This window comes from Porites lutea, chromosome 7, assembly GCF_958299795.1.
Source record: "Porites lutea chromosome 7, jaPorLute2.1, whole genome shotgun sequence".
NCBI classification, from domain to species: Eukaryota; Metazoa; Cnidaria; class Anthozoa; order Scleractinia; family Poritidae; genus Porites; species Porites lutea.
This window is the reverse complement of record NC_133207.1, coordinates 12364322-12392182: the sequence shown is the minus strand read 5'-3', so window position 1 is coordinate 12392182 and position 27861 is coordinate 12364322. Positions and strand designations below refer to the sequence as shown.

Sequence of the window (27861 nt, the reverse complement as noted above, 5' to 3'; positions counted from 1 at the left end):
ATTACAAGAATATGCAAAACATATTGCTCGATGAATGTTATTTACTTTTTGACGGGCACCTGCAAGAAAAACATCTGTTTAGATCCTGAAACTGTGCCGAGAAATAGGCCGAAGGTTTGAAGAACGTCTACCAAGTGTTAGCTTGTTAAGACCCTGGAAATATTTTGAACAAGAAGCCGCTTACAGCGGAATTCAGTCTCGCTTGCTGGAAGATTAGATGGAGAAATGAAGAGGCGATTAATTCTGCACGAAACGAAACAGATTTACTCGCTAAATGTTTTTTACTTCCTACTTTATCGACGTCGATACTTTTTACTTGTTTCTGAGTTGATTTAGTACGCGTGTTAGCAACGACCGGAAATACGTCTGCGGTCGCAGGCTATACGCGTGTATAAATACACGAAAATTCAAAGGCCTCGATTCCAGAGAAATAACATCATTGCCAGATATCGAAAAAGTGATTTACATGGTACGTCTGTTCAATCATCGCCGAAAATAAATCATATGCTCATCACAAGTTAAGACTCATTTGCAGACAGTTTACAACACCCGACCATCGCAATTTGGCTAATTCAGATTCTTATTTTTTTTCGACCACGCAGTAGTGTTCACTTGCTCCAAAATAATCAACGCTTTCACGCGATAGAATTCGTGGACCGACACGTTTTCGAAAAGCTCTAAATTCAATCTTTCCTAAGCCTTCATGCGTGCTGCGCCACATGCGTGGCTTCGATCACGCAACGATTCTTAGTCCCAGTTTCCACGGTGTCCGCAAGGAACGCCTGGCATAATGACCCCCCATTTATGACCCAAAAACGACAAAAATGCCCGGGCGGGGGGTACTTCCAGAAAAATTGGGTGGGGATGTGCGGCACGCTTCCTGAAACTCTTACCCTATAACAGACCAAGGTCGGTGATTTTCCCTACCCCATTTCAGACCTGATCAAAAATTTGATAACCTATTTCAGACCTGAAGCCCTGGAGCCCGGCGCGTGACCGGAGCGCGTGACAAGCTGTTACGGCACGTACACGGTAGTTGGCGCAAACATTAAAAGGAAAATGGTCTTATCGCCAAATGATGAAGAAGTAGCTAATTCTTCTAAAAAAACATACCCAATTCAAGACTAGAGTGAACAAACCATACCCTATTTCAGACCAAAACGGCTGAAAAAACATACCCTTTGGCGCCGCACATACCCATATAGCCTATATAAGGGACTCCCCCCCCCCCCCCCCCGGGGCGTAAAAAGCGTTGCAGATTATGAGTCTCCCAGCTTACGCAAGCAAGACTAATAATAAAACAATTAATGATCTGGGAGGCTGTTTTCCACCAAGGCCGATAACATTCTCCTTGATCTGCATAAGTACCACGCGCGCTCCGCAAAGTGGTGTTTAGCAAATAACCTCCGTGAGAAGTGAAAACCGCTTCCTCCGCAAAATGCGGAGGAAAAGATGGAGATCAAAAAGGAAATAAGACTATTCGTAGTCTGGACTACGGATGCTCTCTGGGTAAAAACCAACAGTTTTCCATTAAATCTTGAATTTGAAATTTATTTCCACTCTCACTTTCATTAAATGTACTAGTCCAGTTACTCTGGGAACTTCAATCTTCCCATATATGGGACAATACACAAAATATATAACATCGTTCGTTACGTCTCACACAAACAGTGAAACTGTGCTACATGACTGAGATATGACAAGTGGCAAGAAAGCCTCTTATAGATGGCAATAGGACAGCAGCTTACAGCTGTTTCGGGGAAAATTGTCGAAAAAAAAAGCAAAACCCACTTAAAAGCAAGACCGCACGGTAATATGGGATTTTTTACGACGCCGCGACCACATGGCGAAGAGCCGCGTGTGACATGGATAAAAGAGGTGTTATAGGGTGTGAAGACAATGAGGTACTTGCCTTCATCAGGAACCGTGTGGAGCGTTATGCAACAAAATTTCCAGGTGATGGCAGAGTTTAATGCTAGCATTTCATCGAGCATCTTAGTGGGAACTCCACAGAATTCTTTTTACCGTGAAAATGGAAATTAAAACAGTGTTAAAACATTTTTCAAGAAAAAATGAACTTATTAAGTCCAAATTAAAAACTTCAAATGCCATCCTTAAACACGCCGTTTCGAGGATTATATGTTGCTGTATTAAAACAATAAACTTGTTATCTATATTGTTGTTATACTACATATTAACAAAAAAAGCCTCTGTATGATGAGTGTTTTCGAGCACTGAAGTGACTTTGGGCGGGAGAAGATAGAACATTCTAGTAGAAAAAATGAAGCATTAAAAAGAAAAAGAACATTTAAGTGGGGAACCAAAAGCATAAAGTACAAAAGCCTACCGAGGTAGCTGAAAGGCCTTAAAAAGTGCGGCCATACATGACCTGCATCCGCACAAACTGAACAAACTGACTCCCGAAATAACGCTGTCACTAAAAGCAGCTTATGACTTGTATGGTCAACCAGGAAATAAAGATACTTGTGTCCGAAAGTTCAATTAATAGATCAAAGGCTCAACTTATTAAAGTTTACGTACGCGATTTTGTCTTAACGAAGTTTTAGCTTGCACTAATCCATTTGATGACCGTCGAGAGATTTTAGAATGGCACTGAGTGGAAAGGGATTTGAAAATACCCATACTACTTTGCGATCTTGGCCTAAAGGGCTTTTGCTTGTTTTCCAACGTTTATAAAAATAGCTGTATTTCACAAGCAATCTAGTTTCTCACAGCCTGTGCGCCGCTACCAACAACACAAATAGTGCTGACCACTCTGCAAACGAAACTCAGACTCAAACTAATAAATAAATTGAGCTACACTCAAATTACACCCTAACAAATGCTGTACAAATAAAAATCTGCAACCTTACAAAAATAATCTGGTTAACTATAATTTTAGCTTTTTCCCACAGTCAGGGAAAAGAATGTCCAAAACCAATGTCCAAATTTTCCCTCGACGAGAAATGAAAATGTCTTTAAAACCTTTAGATTAAGTGTAAATTATCAAGACGCTAGTTCTCTTGACTCCTTTCCAAGTGCAATAAATGCCTTTGGAGAATTTCGCCTTTGGTCAACTCATGTTTATTCTAACTAACATATGATACGTTTCTTTCATAACCCTTAATTTACGTCCTCAATAAATAAATTTAACTTACGCACAACGCTACTATCTTATAGCTACACGAACAATATTTTGCTAGTGTAAAATTGCTACTGTAAACTTCAAAGTAAGGCTGTTGCGAGACAAGACGCGATAAAACTGCTCCATCCCTTCCTTGACTTGTCACCCTACGTAAGCAAAGTACCCAGTCTTCATCGTTTTACAAATTGCTAAGCAATCAGATGGTTTTTATTACGAAAATAAAATGCTATCGTTAAAAAGAGAGGTGCCAGTGTTTGTAAGATCAACCGTCCCTTCTGAGTTGCTGCTGCCATATTGTCTTTAAAAATTACGTGGCATGGCAAAACCTATTTCTGTCATAAATAAACTGCACTAAATAATTTACAAAAACTGCCTATCACATTTCTTTTCTCCCCTAACTGCCTCCAGTGGTTATAACTACCACAGTTAGGAGATGCTTAGTCCATGTGAAAGTTTTTTTTTTTGTAAATTTAGCTAATAATAATATTGGAAAAAAAAACCTCACTGCAGTTTCGAAAAACTTTTTCTCAAAGATCACCCCATATTTTCAGCCCCAAATGTCCATATTTTTCTGTCATGATCCAATCATATCGTGAATTTTTTCCTGTACTCTTGGTAATTGCGTGGATGCTTGCTCTATAAAAAGACTTCCCATGATGGAGTACAGTGTTGTTGTTAATTTACCAACCGAAGCCCGTATAGATGTGTTATTGCCTCCTGCACTTCCGTTACTTGACAAGCTAAGGAGATTCCACAACAAGGGCAGAACATGTCGTGTTATAACCTGAGGCTTCCGGCTGTACACAGTAGGACAAATACCTAACAGATAAAAACACGATGAAGTGGGGAGCGATCATTTTTTTCAAAACAAATCATCAGTAATTCACAAGATGAAGGAAATCGCTTTAGCCTGCGTCTCTTGTCGCTGCCCTGAGCTAGGGACAACCTAGTGGCGAGAAAACAGAAGAGAGTGCAAGCTAAAATCACTTCGCATATCGGATCTTAATCATCATAAAACTTTGAGAACTTAAGTTTTGATTTTCTTCAAGAATTATTGCCATTTTAGAAGCTACATACCATCCAACACTCTACCCAGTGTTTCATCAGACATCCAGACACCTCGAAGTCAGTTTAAGCCCGGTTTCCACATGATCGCTAAGATCGCTGCGATCGCTGAGAAAAAAAAGGTTCAGCGATCGCAGCGATCGTAGCAATCAAATGGAAACCGGGCTTTAAACGGCTGGTCAGAAAATTGGATGAAACACTGCGTGTCGTATTTGATTTTTTTACGAGAAAAGGCCTTCAGGGTTGAACTGAACTGTTTTACAACCCTCAGATTTCTTGTAACATGGTTGCTGCAAGACGTGTATGTGACATGCTCCTTGCGCTCTCTTATTTGTCTCGTCTCTTCCAGTTTATGTTAGATAAAAGGTCAGTCTGGGACAGCACAGTATACTCTGACATTTTCTTCAGACCAGGAATAGTACGTTTCTAAGGCGGAGGTCCTATTTTTTTTCTTGTTTAGCACTTTAGCTATGTAAGAAGAAACATTTCATTATAGTTAGATTTCGCAAGTGCAACGGTTATGAAGCCCTTTAGACTCGTTTGTTGTATGTTTTTGTTATCATTTTTGGACCTGACCGTGTACAACGTTCAATAGCATTTTCCTATCATTCTGAACTTACTGACCAATAGAAACATCGCATTAATTTATTCAGTCACAATTTGTGAGCCAAAGGATTGTGCACGGTCAAGGAGCATCTGCAGCAGCAACTGCAGCATCGTTGTTTTTATCTTTGATGTTTGCTGGCTTTTAAAGCAAGTTTTCTCCACTAAATATGGTTTACATCAATAAAGACAAACAGCCAAGGGAACAATAACCATTTTGCAAGTGTGTCAGAAATTTTGGTCCATCCTTTCACACAAAATTAATTTGTGTTTTTAATACCTTTACAAAAAAAAACATCAACAAGAAAAAGTTTTCATACCTGCTAACTTCTCGATCATGATAGGTTTGACTCTGCCACTTCCGTATTGCGTTGTTGTGCAAAATGGTTGAACGAGGAGGCTGTTGTCTATAAACGAGAGCAACGTCAATCAAAACAAACGTAGCAACTGTTTATGGACGAACAAGACCGTGCATATGATTTGTTGGTAAAAGATGTACAAAGAAAAACATAAAATTGAACATTGGATTTGAATGTTAAGTGCTGACTAGCTTCTATCGTCAGATGTTTGAGTTCTAGCCACAATCGAAAGTTTAGGGTATACAATACAATACACAGTACCAAAGTAAGTGCTGCCCGACAGCTGAGCATTCACTCAAAGGAGTTCACCCGCACTCAGAAATATGATTTATGACGCCCTGCATCAGTGATTATGGAAATCAAAGCGGGAAGTTTTAGGCGAGAAATAAGAGCAAAAACACTGTTACCTATATTTTTAATCAGAGCATCTAGGGCTCCCACTGCAGTGGAAAAAATATTTGAGTTCTTGGATGCAAGATTAGACGTCAAGGCGCTCACCAACGGAGGAACAAGGGCCCCTGATTGGTTAGCAAGACAGGGGAGGATCTTGGGAAGGCACTGCAGGGCGTGTAGATTCACCTGAGAAGGAAAACATTCAAACCTGAATTTTAACGAGCTATGGCGTCACGCCATTTGCTATTTTTTTAAAAGCTTCATTGTGTCTTCGCATTAATTGATTTCTATTAAAATAATGGTCTGGTTTTGTTATTATTTAACACTATCTTTAGGCACTGAAACTGTTTGCTGTTTTCTGTTGCTACGGATGGCAAGGATGGGCATGAATTGAAACTTGCAACAATGCTATGCCTGTAAAAATCACCCAAAAAACTAATATGGTTAAGGCCCCCGACGACATTTGTTTGATAACTGTAAGGGAATGTTTTGTGCAGTCTGAGTAAAGGCACTAAGTAATAACTTCAGCACAGAATTGACCTCAAACAGTGATATCCTCGTGACGTCGCTTTTTAACGTGATTTCCTTTGTTTCATTCTTCTCAGCCTCGGAGCCAAGTGTGAATTTTAATTCGAAACCTTGACCATCGTTCCAGTTATGAATATATGTACGGACGTACCTTGCTGTTAGAATCTTGAAGTCGAGGAACGAATGCATCAAAAACCTGAAAAAATAAAGTTTACAAGTTTCTATACGATGAACATTGCGTTTACTTAGAAACTGAGGTGAGTTCCCAGATCACAACCCAACCCAAGTTGGTCCACGCTAAACCTACACAGCATAGATATTTCGTGCAACAATTTGTTGTCTGAATTTATGAATAGGGCAAACAAACAAACCTAAAAAAAAAAAAATATATATATATATATATATATATATATATATATATATATATATATATATATATATATATATATATATATTAAATAAATAATAAGGAGGAACGAAAGCATTTACCTCAATTTTTACCTTTACGGTTTTTTTAGAAAACGTATGGCAATTCCTTTAATTTAAGGTATACATATGTATGTACCTTGGTAAATTTAGGTCCCAGTCCATCTGGGTTGAGCTGTAGCAGATCAACAAACTGATCAACAGCGTGCTGCCTTTCCTTCCAGTCGTTCGCTTGTAAAGAGTTGATAATGTTTGGAATCACCTCTTCACCCTAAAAGCAAAAATATCGAGACAACTGTTGGCAAAAACTGAAAATATCAATCGCGTGATTTCTCTGCACAGGCCACTCACCTGAATCAGACCGTCACGGGCCACAGATTTACCACTCCGAGACGACTCTCTAGAGCTAAGGAAAAAATACGATATGTCAGGAAATCACAAAGACTAACAAGGAGTTTAACTTAACTGCTATTCAGAGTACCTGGAGTTTGATGACGGAGACATGGCCACAGATCCTCGCATTCCACCACTGCGCGAACCTCCGCCGCCGGATGCGGGCTTCCGCTGCCGGGCGGAAGATGAAAGGTCCGAGGGTGGATCACCAAGACCCTAAGTGGGTAAGAAAGACATGCAATTAGTTTGAGAACTAAAAAGCAATCATGAGAAGCATTACAGACAACTGCCTTTTACAGTGGTGGCCTTGAGAGTCACTGAAAGACTAATAGTAATCAGGAAGGAGATAACATTGAGAGATAATGAGACTACATTGGGTATAGGTTAAAGAAGGGATGATGTCGCAAAAACTAAACTTGTGAAATTATTGGATTGGCTAGCATATCCAGAAAAAAACAAGAAAACGCCCTCTTCCTAAAAATTTCCCTATTAGTGCAAGTTGGTGGGGTTACTATCCAAGCCCGTTTTACAGAGGGATTTGTATAGAGTCATCAGAGCATAATGGTGCTTATATCTCCTACCAATTCGCACTACATGTAACAGGCTGACGTTTGGCAAGAGAGCGCTTTTCATCTTGCTCTTTCTGGATATGCCAACCAATCCTATAACTCCACAAATTCGAATGTTTGTGGCGTCACATTTCCTCTACTCTATTGTATGACAAACGTTACCTTAGTCCTGAGATTTTCGACAGTATCACGCACATTCTTCTGTAGGTTGGACGGAACATATTTGGTCACGTTTTTGTCAAACTCTGGATGATCGTACATAATGTGAAGAATCTTACGTCCATAGTACCTGAAAAAAGAACAACATACTGTTACTTAACGCAAACAATTGTAAAAACTTGTTTTATATTTTAAGAATTGCCTTTGTTTGGTCCGAGGCCAATCTGTGTTACACAACAAAGAGTTTGAAAAGACTTTGTCTTGTAATGTAGCTGGAGAAGTTCCTCAACTATTGGCTCGTTCGATATCAAATGAAATATAATAATGAAATACCCTCCCAAACAAACGTTCTTAGGGCTTCGTCACGAGTGAGAAGAAGCGCGTTACAAAGCCCTAAGAACATCTTAGGATGATAGTCCACTGTTTCCAGCAAATGCTTACCGACAAATGCCGGTTTCACTCCGGACAGAGAGATAGAACATTTACTTTAAGTGTGAAGGTATTTCGCCCAAAGGGGACTAATTGGAGACACTAAATAAACCATGCTACTAAAATGCTAAAAACCAAAGTCACTATTTACAAAGCTAAAATACTTAATAAAAATTTAAACTGTTGTCTATTCGATACAAAGTTTGCAGCAGTTACTGTTATTGAAAAGATATTCTGAAAAGTTGCGTTTTCGTTCCAAAACTAGCTGCAACGGGATTCTCTTTGATTTTTACTCAGTTTGAACCATAAGAAAGGTCCTATGTTAGCGTGTGGCATTAAAACGGATGTGGATCTACAAACGTGTTGTGTAAGAAATCAATTCAATGGAGATTAACAGTACAATGGCTTATATACTGTACCTTGTTTCCGGTCCTCCGTCAGTAACAAACTGAGCAGCAGTTGGTAATATTCTCTCAGTAACATCCTTTGCACCACTCATAAGGCGACTTGTTCCCATGCGTTCTGCCAGAGAGCTCAAGAACTGGGCAGTGGTTTTACGAACAGCAACATTGCGATGACTATAAGACAACAACATGGAAAGAAGTAGGTAGATGTAGTTTAAGGTATAAAGGACCACTAATGTGGAACAGTCACCCCAATGATCTAAACGAACTTGAAAATGCACAGACCTTCAAGCTTAGCCTGCAAAAAGACCTGGAACATTATTAATAAAATCAACTTCCAGAAAGAGGATGCTGTCACTATCAACAAAAAGGAAAGATTTTTATACTTTGTGGCTGTACCCTATTATGTTCTAATCATGTATTTAATTATTCACTTATTTATCATAGAATTATAAAATCTACATAGGACCGTTTATATAGGAAGTATTTGTATTTGTAAGCAGGGTTTTATTGTATTTTATTGTATTATTTGTATTTGTAAGTAGGATTTTCTGGGTTTTTTTTGGCAAGTCCACATCAGATTTCTAGCTGTCAAACTCTTAACCTGCTTAAAAATAAATCATGTATAAAAGTATGTATGTATGTGCCGAGGGGGGAGGGGCGTGGATTCTCTTGTTCTCTGAAGTTACCCTATTTGAGAACAATGTCTCGACAATTTGTCGCCAATTGTAGCTTCAACTGGTCAGCCAAGGAAGATCAACCAGTCAAGAACCCGAAACAAATATAATGTGGTCCACGCCGGTAAAGCGCGGGAAACACGCGCCACAAATTATCCTTGGTTTCGGTCTACTTTTGATTGGGTCAAAAAGGCGCGTAATTTATTTCAGCCAATCACAAAGCTGTTCGAACCACAACCAAATAAGCTACAAAACTGTTCTTGACGTTCCACTGAAAAGAACAGTTTTTGTATTATAACTTGATAGCATAATGCCCAACTAAGACTCACAAAATCACAAGGAATTTTAGTTCAAGAACAAACCTTGCTCCTCCGGAAATAAGCGCGACCATCACACGTGTGGGAGTAAGTGAGCTGACCATAGCTGTAAGGGACTTTTCAACATCGTCTCTGATAAATCCACTTGATTCACCGCCTTTTGCTAAAAGAATTTTGGCAGTGACTTCCAGTTCCTGGAAAAAAGGCATCAAACAATTTGAAAGTCATAACGCTATTTCTACGCTATAGCGAAGAAATTATCAATGATCTTGTAGTGGTGATGACGTCATATACGTTGCGAGGTCTAATAACGATGAAAATAAGCTGGAGATCAAATTACACTGTCTCCACAAGCCTATAGCCCGAACACTTATTCTTCTCTAAACCCAGTTTAAACTGATCTTAGAAAGTTTTTACAAAGACTGGCAACAAAAGATAATACCACGCAAACATACTGCTGATGAAGTGCCATTTGAATGGAAACAACATTGGAATTTCAAGTTTCATTTCCAGTCAACTATTAGAACTGCAGTTTTTTGTGGCCATAATTAATAATGAGTATGGGAGAGTTAAAAAGACTCATACAAATGCAAATAGGATAGCTCACTTACATTGTCCATGTTTTTTCCGAGTGTCGTGTACATGTCACCAAGGCAGCAAATACCAGAACGAGAAACTTGTGATCGAAGATTCTTCACCTGTTAATCAACAACCAATAATAAAATTTTTGACTAAAAACAGAGAATTGAGGGTTGAATAGAGACAAAGCTGCAACATCTAATATGGACCCAGAGAGCATACTATAATGGGGCACATCACGGTTATTACATGGCGTACCTCTGCAATGACTGCTAGGGTTACAGCGTGTAGTTGGGAAATCAATACTTCAGGATGATGTTTACAAAGACGACGAATTCCTTGAATCCCTTCACATTTCATCTCCCTGGTGGTAGCAGAAGAAAAATGTTATATTCTCTTCAATTCGTATCGTACCGCAATCCTTTCATTATTCTTTTGCATTTAAATCTGGTAATCTCAGTGACGTTTTATTATCAAAAGCCGTAATTTTCACTAAAAGTAGTACTCACCAATCTTCGGTATTTGCCAAATATTTGAGCGAATCTCGTAACGCATTTTCAGGATTATTAAAAGGTTGTAGCTCATCCAAACTAACTTCCCAGCACTGTGCTGCTGTACTACTACTTCCTGCTGAAGCTACGTAATGTCGCCGGAGCTCTGATGGGTCGTCTGTTACCGCATAACTGGAATCACGTTCAGACTGAGCTCTGAAAAACGAGGAAGTTAAAGATGATAAGCTGACTTTATCTTAAGAAGGTTGCACATGTAAAGCACTCCTAACGGACTAATAACCCTATGGTCCCCAAATTACTGATCAAATTGGAATTTGAAAACCCTGGTTTTCACTCCAAAAATAAACTTAACAAAAGCTGTACTCACGAAGAGACAGGCATTTTCTTCTTAGGCGTTCCACCAGCGGGCGGTTTCCTGTTTGACTTAAGCGAGGAACTGGATCCAGTTACAGACAGGCCTAGAGAAAATAGTTAAAACAATACAGAAGGTATCTTACATACCTGAAATAACTTGACAACTTAAACCGTCATTAACGTTTTTTTTTTCAAAAACAACTGTAACAACATATATCAAAGAGAATTATAGTTGGCTGTACCAATATAGTGTTGAGTATTCTTCAGACCATTAACTCAAAATAGGTTAACTTACCATTCGCTTCTGATTCAGATTTTTGATTCTGTTTCCTCTTCAATTCAGCTTCCTTCTCAGCAAGTTTTCTCTTGATTTCCTCCTCTTGTTCTCTTTCCCTCAGTTCTGCCTCTGCCTTTAGACGCTCAGCTTCTTTCTCTTTTTGCTTCTGCCGCATTCTCTCCTTCATACGTTCCTTCTGACGTTCCTTTTCTCGCTGCTTTTCTTGTTCAATCTCCTCTAGTTCTTGTTGTTGTTTCATGAGCCGATCCCTCAGTGCTTTCTCCTGTTTCTGTAGCTCTTCTTGTAGTTGCTGTTGTTTCTTCCGCTCTGCTTCCCGCTCCTTCTCTTTCTTGTTAAGCATCTTGCCGAGCTCCAACTTTTCCTTCATTATCTTGTGCCTAAGTCGTTCTTCCTCCTCACGCTGAAGCTGCCATTGTTTAGAGCGATCCCTCTCCAGTTCTACTATCCTTTAATATTAATAAAAATACACAGCATCAACATAAAATAAATACCACTGACCCACACCACAATCTCAAATAGTCATAAAGTTGCACCGACGACTGAAGAACACCACAAAACTTTAAAAATTCTTACATTTTAGATACATTCGAAGTTTAGGGACAATAATACAATACATTAATCAAAGGGAATAACAACAGATGATTTAATGCAAGGAAAAATTGCTCGCCTTCCATAAAGACTGCAAAAAGTACCAAATAGTTTGCGTACATTCCAAAGCACTTAATGACCCTCGCATCTGGAGATCCAATTTGTTTTAGGGTAGGACCCCTTTAACCCCGACAACAGTCACACTCTCCCTTATATTTCATTAGTAACAGATTTCATTAGTAACAGTTAATATTTCTCTGAATTAGCTTTGGCCTAATATGCACCTTACTTATATTCAAAACCAACCACTTCTCGTATAAATAGCAAATGTTTTCCTGACTTAGCTAAGATGAACCTTTAAGTTTCATGCTTTTTGTGTCTTATTTAAAAGGCGTCCTGTTTTCCCCACCCACCTTATCTACACGCGAGGCTCTAGTATAAGCCTAACTGGCCCTAAACCTTGAACTGCTTTTCTACAGATCAGCTAACAGGCAGCTCTACCTCAATACAAATCACAAAAGAAATAACACAAATAAAACAAAGTTCTTCTTACCTTTCTTGTTCTCGCTGCATCCTGTCTTCCTCTTCTTGTCTCATTCTTTCCATCCTCTCTCGTGTTGATTTAGACAAGCTTTTTCTTGTTGTTTTTGGCGTCATATCACGTTGGTTTGCCATGTGATCTCTGACTTCAGAATCACTGTCTTCGTCGCTGTCTTCCAAACTATCCGAACTGTCATCTTCACTTTTAATTGTTGATGTTTCTGTTTCAGTAGCTGTCACTGTGGTAGTTGTTGTTTGTGAGGCGTCACTTTCTACCGAGTCTGACAGTGTTGGGTAAGCCTCCTCTTCACTCTCTGTCCCACTATCACCTTGTTCTGTTTCCTCTTCCTCATCTTCTTCTCTGTCTTGTTTTTCCTCCTCATCACTACTATCTTTTTCCTCTGCATCATCCTCTCCCTCTTCCTCCTCCGCTTCCTTCTCTTTATTATGGTCGTCATCATCATCATCCTCATCATCGTCCTCATCTGTGCTATCATCCAAACCTTCATCTGATTCCTCTGTTTCATACTGCAAATGACTGTTCTCAATACCTGCCCCCTTAAAAAATTAAACAAAAATAAGACCCCCTTAAGTAACATACACTCTTAATGACCAAGGTTTTTGAGGATATTTCATGTGTGCGGTGTCTAAATACTGGCAAGGACAACAGTTTTACTCATCCAAAGTGACTGACAATATTTCCCCAACTTATGTTGCTAATTTTTGTTGGTTGAGTATAGTACTGAGTGTTCCAGTATACCCTCTTATTGGTCGATTATGACACCTTCTGTCAACACTCGATCACTAGCGACGTTGATGAGGAATGCGATATAGCTGTTGCGAGACATATGTCATCGAGTCACGCGGACTTCGATAGTATTATAAACAACGCCATCGAACATCTCCCGTACGTCAAATCTCTTCGCGACGAGCAGAAAATTTGTTTAAAGAATCTTGTTGAAGGCAAAGATGTTTTCGCGATTCTTCCGACAGGCTTTGGAAAGAGTTTGATCTTTCAACTCTTTCCACGCATAATGAGCATCGTCAAAGAAACAGTTGGTGTGTCTGTTCAAACGATCATAGTTGTTACGCCGCTCGTAGCAATAATGAAAGACCAAGTCGAACAGCTCAAGCGAATTGCGATAAAAGCGACAGCCATAGGATTCGGAACGGAGGAAGGCATGGACGAACACGCTGCAAAGTGTGGAGAGTGTGAGATCGTTTATGGAAGTCCGGAAAGCTGGCTGTCAAAAGAATGGAGGACGGAGCTGCAAAGCGGTCAGCTTGGAAAGAATGTTGTCGCAATCGCTATTGACAAGGTTCATTCCATCACAGAATGGTAAGAGTTTGCTTAAAAATTTTCTGTTATTCCATGATCGTGCCAATTTTGTCACATTTTAGACCTGAACAATAATGATCGATTATTTAAACAAAGTCTAACTTTGACTGCTGTTTAGGACATTTGACAATTTTTTTCACAGAACCTACAAGACGCTGAAGGATGGATTTGCAATTCCTCTGCAGAAGGACAACCGGCCATTGAGACTCGAGCGAACATGAAAGAAATTGCGAGAGTGAAAGTGTCGTATTTCCCCGGGAAATTTACTTCCATTATGATTGACAAGTAAAACCACATTCCCGTCAAAATGTAGTTCATGTTACAGTTACGGGTTCGGCGGTATATTTGTGGGCGGATAGAGTCCCGTGAGAAAATGTATACAGGCATTCCCTTCCTTTTCCCGCCCTATTTTTTCCCTCGTCAATTTTTCACCGGCGCCCTAATTTTTTGCCCGCTCCCCACCATCCGAACGCCTGGAACAGGATACATTTAGTCTTAAGCTTATTTATGAACATTTCAGCTAAATGAAGTAACGCAAGACTTAATTTGCATTTGTAAACAAGAAACTTTTCACTGGTTTCATTGATAAATTCAAGTCAAACAGACAAAGATTTACCTGTTAAAGCTTTCGAACCGAATTTCATCACCTTCTTCGTGTATTTCAGCAAACGCTTGTTTGATTAATTGTGTTATACTACTACATGAGAAATTTCTGCAATTTGATTGGCTTAGAGCAGTGGTATTTCAGCCTAATTTGAAATATATACATGTGAAAATTACAAAACTATTGCGGGTAGTAGTATAAACAAATAATAGCATGATTTGTACGTGTTATTTGGCGTAAATACCACTCGTGATATTTCAAAATTGTCTCAAATTTCACTTGTCTAACGGCTCGTGAAATTATGTATAACAAATTCGAAATATCACTCATGGTATTTATGCCAAATATCCCTACAAATCATGCTATTACCTATACAAATTTTTTCGTTTGTAACGGCAGCAAACCAGGAAACTAGTTTCATGTCGCTTGCTAAGAGGAGCTGGAGGTGAATCAGTGAATAGCACTGGATATTGTGACTTTACGTAGACAATCAGAGCACACAAAAAAAACTGTCCACTGTTTTAGTATATACTAAATATAATTAGCTAACAAAAATGTCATACCTCAAGCTGTTTATCCAGTCTTAGCAATCCTTGGCCGACCACCTCAACCCCCAGCATGTCTTCATCATTTCCTGAAGGGCTGCTACCCACTCTTGAAGTTTTACTTTGTTTGTTGTCATCATCATGAACACCATTCTCCAGTGGAGAAACCTTTACAGCTTTCTGTCCCCCGGCAGGCAAGAGCCCATGTCCTGTAACACCAAGTCCTGGGTTCTCCATGTCTGAAAACTTATTAGTTAAAGGTGTTGGGCTTCGAAGTTGTACTGGAGTTTCTGCTGATCGACGCCTATGGATTGGTGTTCTTGCAATGCGTGGTCTATTGTCAAATGGAGATTCTGGCTTTGGTGGTGGTTTTGTTGTCCTAAAAATAAAACATAACATTGAGGAATACTGTTGCCTTGTGCAAAGCCATCTGTGCAGTATGTTGCTGTTAAGAGTAGAGCAGAAGTATCATAGTAACAATAGGAACCTTAAGATATAAGGACAGCGACGGCAGGGAAAACGTCACTTCATGTTGTTTCAATCTTCACTGTGATTATTCCAACTCACTTACTTTATTAAATCTATACAAACGCTCCTGGAACTGAATTTCTAAGAGCCTTATCTAAGTCTAGAAAGAGAAAGTCAATACTTGTTTACATCCTTCATAAAACATGAAACTAGACATTTTCACGTTGTAGTTGTGCAGTGACGGTAAAGAAGTATACCAAAAAGCATGATGCATGTGCAAAGTTGTTGTTTTCCTTACTAAACCTATTGCTTTTTTTGACATTCTTGTTGCCACCAATGTATCTTAGGGTCCCTAATGTCTCTTCTATATGGGAAAGAAGCACCCACTGAAGCAGAGGCTTGACACTTACTTTTGACACAACTTGCCATTGTGGAAAGTACAATGTAGATTTACAAATTTACTTTCCAAAGCAGATTTTTCTTTTCCAGAATCAAAGGAAGCATATTTGTTACTTGCCATAACCATAAGTAAATTTTCCAAACAGAGCAATAGTGTTTTGCCTTGAGTGATTCACTTTTCATTGAAATTGGGGCGCCTTGCTCTTCAGCCATTGTTCCACCAATTTTTCAGTGCAGGGTGTGAATCAAAATCAGAGGGAGAGAAAGACCTTTATTTATTCATATCAGGGTATCATTTGGGGCCCTGATAAAAATTAAAATGATAAAACTGATAAAAACTATACAATTATCCTAAAATTCTCTTAAAAATTAATAAATGTATACTAAAATTTAATCTTAAAATATTGACTTTTTACAGTTACAGTAAACATGAATAAAATCTTAAAACATTAAAAATTCAGCCTATTAAAAATTCCAGAACCATTCTAATAAAAGAGTTTTTTGCTAAGTCAGTTCCAATCCTTGGCAGGTGTAACATGTTCATTTGCCTTGTAATTTGATTGTGGACAGAACTGTTGAAAGTAAAATAGTTTTTTTTTAAATTGCAGGCATTGTCCTTTAATACACCTTTTGATGAGTTCATTAATATGGCTGACTCTTGTCTATTTACCAGAGATGGCCACTTAAGATAATCTAAAGCTCTGTCACTGTTGCTCATTTTTGAAACAATTTTAGCGGCACGTCTTTGAAGCCTCTCTAGTGACAAACTGTTGCCAATTCCGTAGCAGTTCCACACAGTGTCACAATAATCTATGATACAACGAATATAAGCTGTGTAAATGGAATTAGCATAGCCTGATGTAAGCCCTAGCATTCCCTATCATTTACCAGTTTGGGATAATACATACTTAACATGAGAATTCCAAGAAATATGTTCATCAAACACAAGTCCTAAATTCTTGAATTCAAAAACATGTTTAATGGGTCAGCCCTTAAACATTATACCAAAAACAGAAGGACCTTCTGTGGTAACTCTCAATAAACAGTCCAATACACATGTATGCCCACAACTTCAACTTCAACTTCATTTTTTAAAAAAAAACTCCAGAATGTGGCAGACCCTGTCACCCTAGTTTGCATTGGTGAACACTCTCTTCTACAAAGCTTTTGCATTAAGATCAAGAAAGTTACCACCATTCTTTATCATTATCCAACTACGCAAACTCTGACCGCCACTCTCTTTGAAATCGATGTCCAGTCTGCATCTTCCTTTTCTGTTCATATTTTTGTCATGACTTTTGCTGTTCTTTTTTTTCATAGCTACTGCAGAAAAAACCAATTGATGGACAACTCCTCTGTAAACGTGAAAGCAAACTACTCAAAATGGCAGCGATGTTTCTCATCCCCAGTGCTACTTGACCCTCCATTGCATCATCCATTTTGTGCCTAGTCTTTCTATGCCAGGTAGGACGCATGCAGATTTTGTGGTTATTCTTGGCATTCCAAAAGGAAGTTCTTTTTAATAAGCCTTTTATATTATTAATCTATTTCTAAATGAATTAATTTTTTTTAGCTGGCTGTTTGAACCCCAAAAACTACTTTCCACACTGCAAAAAACCAGTTGCCTGATTGGGCAAGTATTCTTGGTCAACTGAATTTTTTTACTTTCCACTAAAGGTATCTTACTGACCCATGGTGAATGGTGAGTGTTGGTGTCTAGCTAGCCCTGACTGAAGTTTAGACTGTATTAAGTCATTAAGTGTAACAAACCTTGCAACATTTTCTATAATTCCTGAATTAAATGGCTCTCTATTATGATCTGAGGGTGATGGAGTTCGACTTCTTCCATCTTCGCCATCACTGATCACAGAATACATTTTCAAGGCTCGTTTGGTTTCTGCTTGTTTGTGAACTTGTTTAAGTAAATCCTGGGGAGGCAGATTTCCAGCCTACAAAAAATGTTAAATACACTCCTTCAGTTTCTTTGCCAACTAATGATCAGCTGCTGAAAAGTATGTTATTGAGTACATTCCTATAATGGTGTTAAATACATGAGTACCTCCCTGAAAATAAGTCAAACCTGTCTAAAAGTCAACCTTCCTTTTTCACTAGATTATTTTAATTTCTCAGTGTCTGTTTCAAAGTGTGGCTTTGTGAGATTTTATGATCTGAAAAGTTAATAACACAACAGGAAATTTATGCAAGTGCGGCAAATGTGGTGAGGCATAATAATTATGAAATAAAGATTGCAGTAATTATTATCAGTAGTTAGGTTGACTTAAGTGAGATACCAAGAGTCAGGTGTGGCGACATCTTTAAAGCTTACCCTGTGTTTAATACACACCTTATTTTCATGAAAACTTGTTTTAAAATTTGAGGTCCGTATTATACATGGAATCCTTTTTATCTTGAGAAGTTGATGGTCATGTGCTTTACTGTATTTTTATTTGACCATAAACCATAACCTAATTTCAAACCTCGTGGGACTGGTTATGAGTGCCTGTATTATGGGACTATGAACATAAGGTCAACTTAGTCAGAAAGAGTTTTACAAAATCCTCAAGTTCTGTGTTTACTGTGCCAGTATCAAACGAGAAACAGCCATTCAAAAACTCCAGAATGCAGTTACAAATATATAGATGTCTGAACAAACTATGTGTCTGGCAGTTAAATAAAACAGCCATATCTCCTTCAATATTGGCCCCAACAACAAGTTGTACATTTCTTAAATCTCAGTGTAACTAAAAAGGGGTGCACATTATAATATTATATGGGTGAATATGGTACACACCAATAAAGATAACAGCACTTTTCAAGTACTTTGTCATTTTCTACACAAGCCTACTGGTTCTTCCTCCACCAACCTACAATTTGCCCAAATACTTTTAGTAACAGCTATCCACTGGCTTATCATAGGTTAAAACAGTTCTTTTAAGGTGGCTCCCTAGAGTATTTACTAATAACCCTAGCTATCTAGCATACATTACAGAACGAACTCTAGTTACTTTGTCTTTGCCATTTTGTTCATGAGATTCACCGCTAAGAATACCCATATAAGAAGGCTCCTTTATCATGTTTCATTTTCTGGATAAGGGCCGTTGCCATGGCAACATCGCATCCTTACACAGGCAGTAATTTTGTCATTTTTGATCATTTTTTCTTAATATTTCTTATTTCCCTCGGTGAAATGTCTTAAAACTTTGCCACTTTATATTAACGATATTGCTTAACATTTTAAAATGGAAAAAACATGAGGTCGTTAAGAGGGTTTTGCCAATATTTTGAAATTTGAAATTTTTCTTAATGGAGGAGTTTAGCTCTTACAGATTTTAACAGAAATAGGAGAGTGCAAAGGTACTGCAACTGTTAAGAAATGAGGCCATTTTTAAAAAAATTTACCCAAGGAAACGCGAGAAATTCACGGTTAATTAACTACGTTGACGTCACAAAAATCCGAAAAACACGCGTGGTTCGGGGTCGTACGAGCAAAATACACGCGCCAGCCATCATGCCCCCATGCGCATAATGCACAAAGCTACTGAAAACATGTGGTTTCTTTGAAGAGTACCAAAGCCATTGTTTTGAAGCCGTTTATTAGTATTATTACGGTGATATCTCACCAGGTGATAAAGGAGAGATAGCGGATTCAATTTTATACCTAACACAGGATGTTTTCTTCGAAGCACTTGACTATTGTAGCTAAAATCCGAACCGTGGTGGTCACTCGTGAGGATGGCAATCGTCGGAAATGAAGACGGTGGTTGTGCAAGGATCGCAATAAGCCCTTCATTTCCTAATCTGCTTTACGCTGTTTGCAGATCTTCAAATGTCAGCCCACTCCCGGATACTTTTTTAACCTTGTTTTTCTTTAGGAATAATTTTGACAGCAAAGTTTTTCTTTAAAAGTCTGCTGTAAAAGATGGTGCCGATCTATAAATCGTGCATCATGTCCTCAGCTACACGCACAAGACCGTAGGTCTCGACGGACAACTATTGCTTTCATCAAGGGTTAATCGGTGAGTAAAAATTATTTCTCGCTGTTCAAAAACATTGTCCACTTTGACTATTTAACGTTTGTCTACTTTTGAAGCGAAAGAATTGATGTCTTTGGAAAATTTCTGCTTTGTTTTTACATACAATTTACTGTGATGGAGATCGATAGTGACTTGTAGCCGGTGTAACGTTGTCTCCTCTCATAAATGTTTGACCTACACTAATCAAACTTTTTGCACAATGAGCTTCAATAGAAAGTTAATGAAGTTTTTTGGGGGGAATATTTCGAAACCGAGAGGCCATGTTTGTTTTAATTTGTGCGTGGACGTCGCGCTGATTTTAAAGCTCACGCCATACTAGTGCTCAGGCTGTGCACAGCCAATTTACTCTAGGGAGCCACCTTAAGTGCCATCAAAACATGTTAAACATATCCTTGCTACCTTGGAGCCTAGCAAACATCTGCCACAAATGAACCCTCTGTTTGAAATGATAGCGTTTTGCTATCAAGAAAATGTTGATAAGCATAGTACCTTGACAGGGGCCAACTGTGGAGGACGTGATGGAGTCAGTTCAAGGAAATCAATCCCACTTGACTGGATATCTGTCTTCTTGATTTCTCCCAGGTCTGTGGCTCGTAAGCCACGACTTTTGGATGCTGAACGAACAAGCTGGGGTTTTACATGAATTGGAGTCTGGGGAACATCTAGTAGAAAAGTAGAAACTTATAAGTATTCTGAATTACTGTATAAAAAGTTAAACTTTACCCAAAGTGTAAAAGAAAACTTGCAAAAATAATGCAATGATTACATGAACCGACACCTAGATTTAGTCCCTCCCATTCTTTAGTTATTTTTGTTTAAGTAATGGTCCGTGTAAGAGGCAGGCAGGGGAACGGCAAAAGCAATTAAAAGGTGCTAATTTTTAATCATTTATTTCCATTAAATCAAGTGTTCTGATTGGCGGAAATCCAAAAATTGCCAAAAAAAACAGTGAGAAACGTGACAAAATAACTTTTTTTAGCTTTATTTTCCCCATTCCCTTGCCATATGCCTCATAGCCAAGTTTCAGCATTGTTCCACGTTGTCATGCCGGATCAGGAGGAGATCGGAATAATTGTAGCATTAGAAATTGGAGTACAGCTAGGCATAAAAGGAGAAAGTGAAAGGTTTGTTGTTTTTACAAGGATGAATTTATTTCTCGAAGAGATTTAGAACACTTGAGCTTGAGATAAGCTTTTGCACCTCGTGCGCATTATGTGTTATTCATTTGTGTTTGCTATTTTTCGCAACTTCCACATTCCTTGTATCTTTACCCATCTCTCATTCGATTTCTTTTCCTCTCTAGACTACTTCATCAAGCGAAATGGAAGTTCACCACGCACCTGAAATTAAAATGACCAAACTGAAACTTGTGACAGAAGTTTGCATTTTGTACCCTTGAATTCTGCGACGGAAGCCGCTTAGGTATAATAAATAGCTGTCACTGGTGTTTGACTTTCTATTGGTACAGAAGATCAAGCGAGCATGACTGTAGCTTGCCTTTATGTTTAACAAGGACGAGAGAGATTGTAAGAAGGATTTTTATGGGGTAAATATCAAAACCTTGTAAGATCAGTAGCACACTACACATGTACAGATGCGTAACATGTTAAGAAAATATGAAAAATTCTAAAAAACTTCAAAATTCATTTAAAATCCTTTATTTGCAAAGAAACTGAACCTCTTTAACCAAATTACAACATTTTAGACCGTTTTAGCTCATTTTGACTTAATCGGAACAATTTCTGTAATACCCAGGATGCATTGCGGCTCTGCCCATTTCATGTTTGTTAACATTATTAGGTCTGTTTTCTTAATTTTTTCTCACAAAAATGTTCTTTTGAAAATAAAAGGAACGTAAGGACATAAATTTTCGTTTTGGCTTTGTTTTTATCATGTAAATAAAGTAAATTATGCAGACAATTGTAGCCCTAGAGTGTCACTAGAACCGCACGTGTACTGAACGTTTTATCACGTGTTTTCGATTTGTTGCATAACAATAAACTTATGGAAAGTTCTTGGGTGGTTACCAAGGTCATGGTGAAGCCTTCCTTCAAGTTAAAGCAAGTGAGATGGCGGAGAAAGTTTGCGAGGTTGATGCGTTTCTTTGAGATCGATGTTGCTGAATGTAACCTGAAACCTTCCATAAAACGTTTCAAAACACTTGGTATTCAGAAATTGCTTCTAGAGCACACAATTTCTTATATTTTTCCATGAAAATTGCTATTTACAAGTTGAGAATGAGTTGAGAATGACACATGAAAAAAAATTAGTGAGGTCAGTTTCATGCTTCGCGCGTGGAGACTGCTTGCATTTTGCCTTCCTTGCGAAAATCAGGTGCAAACATGGCACGTTTCAAAGTGTTTGGTAATCAGAAATTTGCTTCATTCTCTGGATGGTAAAGAGGAATTAGGCCAAAATTTTCAGGATTGACTGTTGAAAAGGTGAGCATTCCAGTTACTGAGGCCATTTTATCTTTGAAGCAATCTATATTTTGAAATGTTGGACGCATTGCTGATTTTGTGGAATTAAACGTACAGCGTGATGCTGGTACACTGGTTCAAGAAAGCTCATTTTTCTCAAAAACCACTTTTTCTGACAAAGTTTGACCTATACAGCTGAAATCTATAAATAATTTTGATTTATAAGGATACTAGTTCTGCTCAAATCTATTATGGTTAAAACATGAAATGTTACCAAAATGATAATTTGCTGCGTGTGAATGTTACGCATGACGGCCCGAATTATGTACATTTTTCTAAAAATAAATTTCTAGAAAATGTAAAATTCAATAAATATCCATGATTTTTGGCGGATCTGTAGTACAACATGTTGTTATTGTTTGCGCCAAGGGACAGCTTTGTAGCTGTAAACGTTGAGGATATAAATTATTGTAATTTATATATGCCAAATTTCGTTTGTACACGTGAACCGTGCTCCTGATCTAAACAGATAAACTGTAAGAGAGCTTTTTCTGAAACTTGATTTGCCGAACATGCAGGAATTTTTTCTACCTGGGTAACATCATCTTTTTTTCCAAATGCAGAACATTTAGATTTGATTTTGTGTACTTGTTGTTGTTCTGTATGGTCTATGCGTGACATTGGCGTGTTCACCAGATTCGCCACGTGAGAGTAAATTGCTGCCATTTATGATCATGGTTTTGACATTTCTTTCGTGAGAAAAAAGTTGGAATGTTGGAATGAGTCTTAAGCTATCTTAATTCAACTCTAAAATTCAAATTTTGCGCTTTTCGCTGCATTGACCAATCAGATTTAATTTGATTAGAGAAATTAGCGCCTGGAAAATATCTGACGCTATCGCTACGGGCTATTGTTTTTCTGCCTGCTTCTTAGCTGGACCATTACTTAATCTCTATTATTATTCATTCAAAATACTTCCCCAATTCTGATTGGCTAAAAGCACATGCATAATTTGCCATAACCATTTACAGAAGACCAAATTTGGAAGAATTTTGTGTTTAATGAGGAAATAACATCAAAAATGCAGCCTTCTACAGGTTAATGCACTGTTAACCGAGAAGAACTGGAGACGAGGTTGAGTTGTTTTCGTTATGAAAACTAAAATGGCGGACACTTCACTCGTTTCAAGAGTAAGAACTACAGTTGGAACTAGGCAAAATAATGGCTAAAAACATAGCAAAAACAGAAAGAAGACAACTCGGAGAGCGACATCTGCTATTTGGAGAATATTTACGGAGCTGGACAAGACTAAATGTACAGTATCGAAGATAAACTGAACATTGATCCAGGTAAGCATGTTTTAGCTATGCTTTCAAAGTGCCCCTAACCCTTCAATTTGTTTTCTTTTGGTAGATTTCCATATCTTTCAGGAACTACTTTTCGAAAATGAAGGCACTCTTGGCGATATTTTCACCTGTCGCTTGCATTAGTCCCCCACTACGCTAAATGTGTCCAAATATGGAACGTGACGTAAGAAAAGGACATCGTGCTACTTTTGTCAACTCTTTGCTTCTTGTGTCGGAAAACTCTTCAGAGGAGGACATGTTTTCATACAAATTGTAAGCTTAACAAATAATCTGTGATTGCACTATACTTTCAGTGTCCTTTTCTTACGTCACAGCTAAAAAAGTGTCAAATATCAGATGCTTCTCATTGGCCCGTTCCTAATGAGCCCACGAGACAAAAATTTGCCCAGCGGGGCTTATAGCACACAAAAGTTTAAAAATTTCGGTCACTTTCAGTGCTCTTAAAAAAAAAGGATTCAATTTTTCTGAAAAAATTTTTTGATAATGAGTTCTTGAAAGATATGGAAATCTACCAAAAGAAAAAAAATTGAAGGGTTGGGGTACTTTAAATTAGGCATTATTATGAATGAATAATAAAGTAATTAATGAATTCGGCTTTCGTAGGATATGAAGAATTAAGCAGATTTTGGAGGGTGTTATGCACCTCGGCCTTCGGCCTCTTTAGATAACACCCTCCTCGATCTGCTTAATTATTCATATCCTACTCAGCCTCATTCATTAATTGCTAATTAGGTTGAGACCTCTCTAAGCTTCAATAGTTTCAATGGAGTCCATCTAAGAAAGTGTGAAACAGCAATGGCATACCAGATTTCCTTGCTTCACCATCAGCCTGATCCAGTGATGAGTCTGTTTCAGCAGGAACAGCTGGTAAGAGACAGAACAGCTTGTTAACATGAGTCAAGCATTTAAGTATGTTTAATTCAATCAGATTGTGCTTGAAGCCAAAGAAAGCAGCAAACATCTGGTGCCGCCACAAATGGTTTTCAAACAAAATGGTATTTAAGGAAAGAGCGCAGGATTCCATACTGATGTTGTGTCACTACCCTGAACTGGGTTGAAAATTTCTTCAACCTATCAAAAGCACTATCCAGATTTAAGTAGTGACACATTGAGTTCAGAACCTGAAAAGTGTCAGCTTTTTTCTCCTGGTACACTTTTAGAACAAAGTCTACTGTTTTACTTCACCAATATTTTGTGCAGTGTGTTTATGTACTTACTGTGGGAGACTGGAGACAATCTACCAAAAGGCTTCATTTCTGACCAATCAGGCCAGGAGCTGGACAGTGACATTGGAAAAGATTTCCTCTGAGAGGAAGAAAATGGGTCTTCATCACCAGGTGAGAATGAACTTTGAAGTGTATACGGAGTAGGTGTGACAGACTGTGCAGAACGTAAAACAGCTTCTTTAGGTGTCTGTTCCCCAACTGCAGGTTCTGCACTGCTGGTAGCCTTTGATTTAGTGGTAATGGTTCCACGCTTGTAAAGTAAAGCATAACTGTTTGGAGCAGTTTGACTTAAGTGTGCCACAGGACTACCAATCTTGGATCTATCTTTCTTCACCTTAGCCCTGTGCATTTCAGCATAAGAGCTTGATGGTATATTTTCTGTAGACTTTGGGGTGTGGCGATCAGCCACTTGGTTGGCCCTTTGTACACTCATGGCATGGTATTTTTCTGCATAGGAGGAGGTTGTCAGCTTAGACTTGGGCATTGATGCTGCTCGTGGTTGTGTATTGGACTTCACAGGACGATCACTCACTATCTCAGTAGGGGCCCAAGAATGAAGCTTCACTGGTGGCCGCACTGGATCAATATTGTCAGCGATTGGCTAAAAAAATAAAATCAACACAGTTAACCTGAAATGTACCACATCCCTTTCATGCTTCCCACACACTCTTCTCGTTCCCAACAAAACAATACTGCCTTCAAAAGTGAACACTTTTGAGGGCACTTTAACAAGAGGATGTGATATTGAATTTTTAAATTTGTTCTTGAAAAATATTGCAAACTGCCAAACTTAAATTTATATATCTCAATAAAACACCCTCTTAATAGTGAAGAGCGCAAATTTTGCTCAAACCAGGGAAATTACTTTACTTAGAATAAATATGAGAATTCCAGTACACAAGCAGAGTAAAACCCAAAACAAGACCGAGCCAGATTTTTACTGTTGCTTGGCAAAAGCAGTTATGGTGGCCATCAAATATTTTAACTTCCTTTTCTCAACATTTCCTTAATCAGGCTGATATCCTAAACAACAGCAACAATAATAAATCTCCCTAGCTTATAAAGTGATTCTTTTGGGCACAGGAATTCTCTTTTTTGACTGAGCTTCACAAAAAATACAATACTTGCAATGTATCAAATTTTTCTTTTAAATTTTCACAACTCTACTTAACAGTTACATTTACTTTTCTATCTTACATAGAATGAAGGAAAATTAAGAGAAAAAATTGAAATATTAAGTAACTGTGGAATCACCCCATACAGAGCTGATAAACATTCATGCAAATAATGTTCACAAGTTTAAATGAAAACAAACCCAAGATTTAAAAAGCTGTAAACAAACCATATTGAGGGGAAATAAGTTTAAAAGTTAAAGTTTCAGCTTTTTTAAAATCTTAAAACCTGAAATCAAAATCAGAGAAAAAGCTTTTAAAAGAAGCAATGTAAAGTTCAAGTTTGTATGGAGCCTAGAAAGATATAGATCGATGCAGTTTATGTTCCACTGTATAGCCAATGACAGCGATAACCAACAAAAAATGTATGAAAATTTTTTACAGTTATCAGTGTAAAATAATCAACAAATCAGTCATCTTGGCAAAAAAGATATTTGTTACAGTTCGTGATTTGATGGATAAAATTATTTATCATTAACCATGTACTTTTTGCTGATTTTAAATAAAAGTAGCTTTGATGTAATACTAATTTTAGAGACAAGTAATTTCACAGAAAAGAAAGGTTTTTTGCCAGTTATTTACTCGTCCCACACAACACTAATTAATATTAGGGACATTATTCAAGAAATAACAATGGAAAGGGAAAATCAGCAGGGAAATGCTCCCACCGAGATATACAGTATACACAGCAATCAGCTTTGTCCAAAAGTCCATTTTCTTTGGCCCCTGGAGAAAATAAAATTTTCTGCTTTTTATTTTTTTCACTAATTCACATCTTCATGCCAATTAACAATCTAATTTAGGACTTGTACTGAAAAAAATGAAGACATACAAATTAAAGTGTCACGAAACCTAATCTTGAATATCTGGTTTACACTGTATTTACTAAATTATTGTCTCTCACAAAAGAACTCTAGATACAGTGTATACATGTATTTGACATTTCAGATTTTACATGCATGATGAACTACTCATTTCTACAACCACACTTTATTTTTGCTACTGTGTTAAAACTTCAATTTAAGCAACAATAATGCCACACAGTGAACAATAATACATAATAAATTATAATAAATTACTATTGTTTAGAAAGAAGAAAAAGGTGGTAAGTGCAACCAGGAAACAATGGTTCTGGAGCTGAAAACACTTTGTTGTTTGGTTAACTTATAATACCTGGTTTCCATCTCGACCCTGGTCACCTTCCCATGGTAATCGATTCTTTCCTGCACTAAAGAACCTTCGGGGGCTTGGTCCTGACATATTCCAAGAATCATTAAGTCCTGGAGTAGAGCGAGCTGTCCCAGAGGGATCTGCAGAACCTGTACCAGCTGTACCAGCTAATATCCAGTCAATATCAGCTCCACGTGGTGTATTGTTCTGGCCTCTTATTGTCCCAGATGAAGGCATAGGAACAGCATACTCCACCAAACCATCTCTATTTAAGCGGGGGAGTTGCCTCCGAGCCAATCTTGCTGTTATGGCACCCATAACACCCTCACCCCCCATATTAAGTTCAACACTATCAACTGCAGCAATAATAGGTTGAATACGTCCAGGTCCCATTGCCTGGGCTATAACTGCAAATGCTTCTAATGCTGCCTGTCTCACTCTCCTCTTACTGTCCACCAAGGCAGGGGCAATTGAGTTTGTCGTATCTGGAAGACTGAAATCCGAACTGGGGAAAGTAAGCAACGCTGCGATAAAAACATTGACAGTTTCTTCTCGCACTCTGGAGTTGCGATGTTGTAGATTAGTTGTCAACACAGACAGCACTGCTTTTGGAGAAAGGATTTGCATAAGTTGCATCAAAACTTTCATGTTTTCCTGCCTGATCACTATCTTATTGTCTCCCAATCTGTTTGAGAGTGCTAACAGAAGAGGCTTTAAAACTGGCCGCACACCCACCCCAAGTTTGGCTACAAGTAGCCCAATAATTTGGAGGCTGGTGA

General features: G+C 38.2%; 1 protein-coding gene across 1 annotated transcript in view; it reads right to left on the bottom strand.

Moving 5' to 3' along the window:
- Positions 1–1530: 1530 nt before the first annotated feature.
- LOC140944089 (TOG array regulator of axonemal microtubules protein 1-like) overlaps positions 1531–27861 on the bottom strand; it is a 27679-nt gene continuing 1348 nt past the window's right edge. Inside the window, exons 1-22 of the mRNA XM_073393202.1 lie at positions 27086–27861; positions 24732–25341; positions 24319–24378; positions 20217–20389; positions 17464–17642; positions 14845–15205; positions 12352–12896; positions 11208–11656; positions 10926–11016; positions 10556–10753; positions 10305–10410; positions 10079–10165; positions 9513–9661; positions 8489–8647; positions 7644–7770; positions 7001–7128; positions 6871–6925; positions 6659–6790; positions 6245–6289; positions 5580–5751; positions 5134–5220; positions 1531–3964 (exon numbers count right to left, since the gene is read on the bottom strand). The exon at positions 27086–27861 is cut by the window's right edge and continues 1348 nt beyond it. Coding sequence (XP_073249303.1) covers positions 3720–3964; positions 5134–5220; positions 5580–5751; positions 6245–6289; positions 6659–6790; positions 6871–6925; positions 7001–7128; positions 7644–7770; positions 8489–8647; positions 9513–9661; positions 10079–10165; positions 10305–10410; positions 10556–10753; positions 10926–11016; positions 11208–11656; positions 12352–12896; positions 14845–15205; positions 17464–17642; positions 20217–20389; positions 24319–24378; positions 24732–25341; positions 27086–27861 — 4934 coding nt within the window. The 3' untranslated portion in view covers positions 1531–3719. The remainder of the gene's footprint in view (positions 3965–5133; positions 5221–5579; positions 5752–6244; positions 6290–6658; positions 6791–6870; positions 6926–7000; positions 7129–7643; positions 7771–8488; positions 8648–9512; positions 9662–10078; positions 10166–10304; positions 10411–10555; positions 10754–10925; positions 11017–11207; positions 11657–12351; positions 12897–14844; positions 15206–17463; positions 17643–20216; positions 20390–24318; positions 24379–24731; positions 25342–27085) is intronic.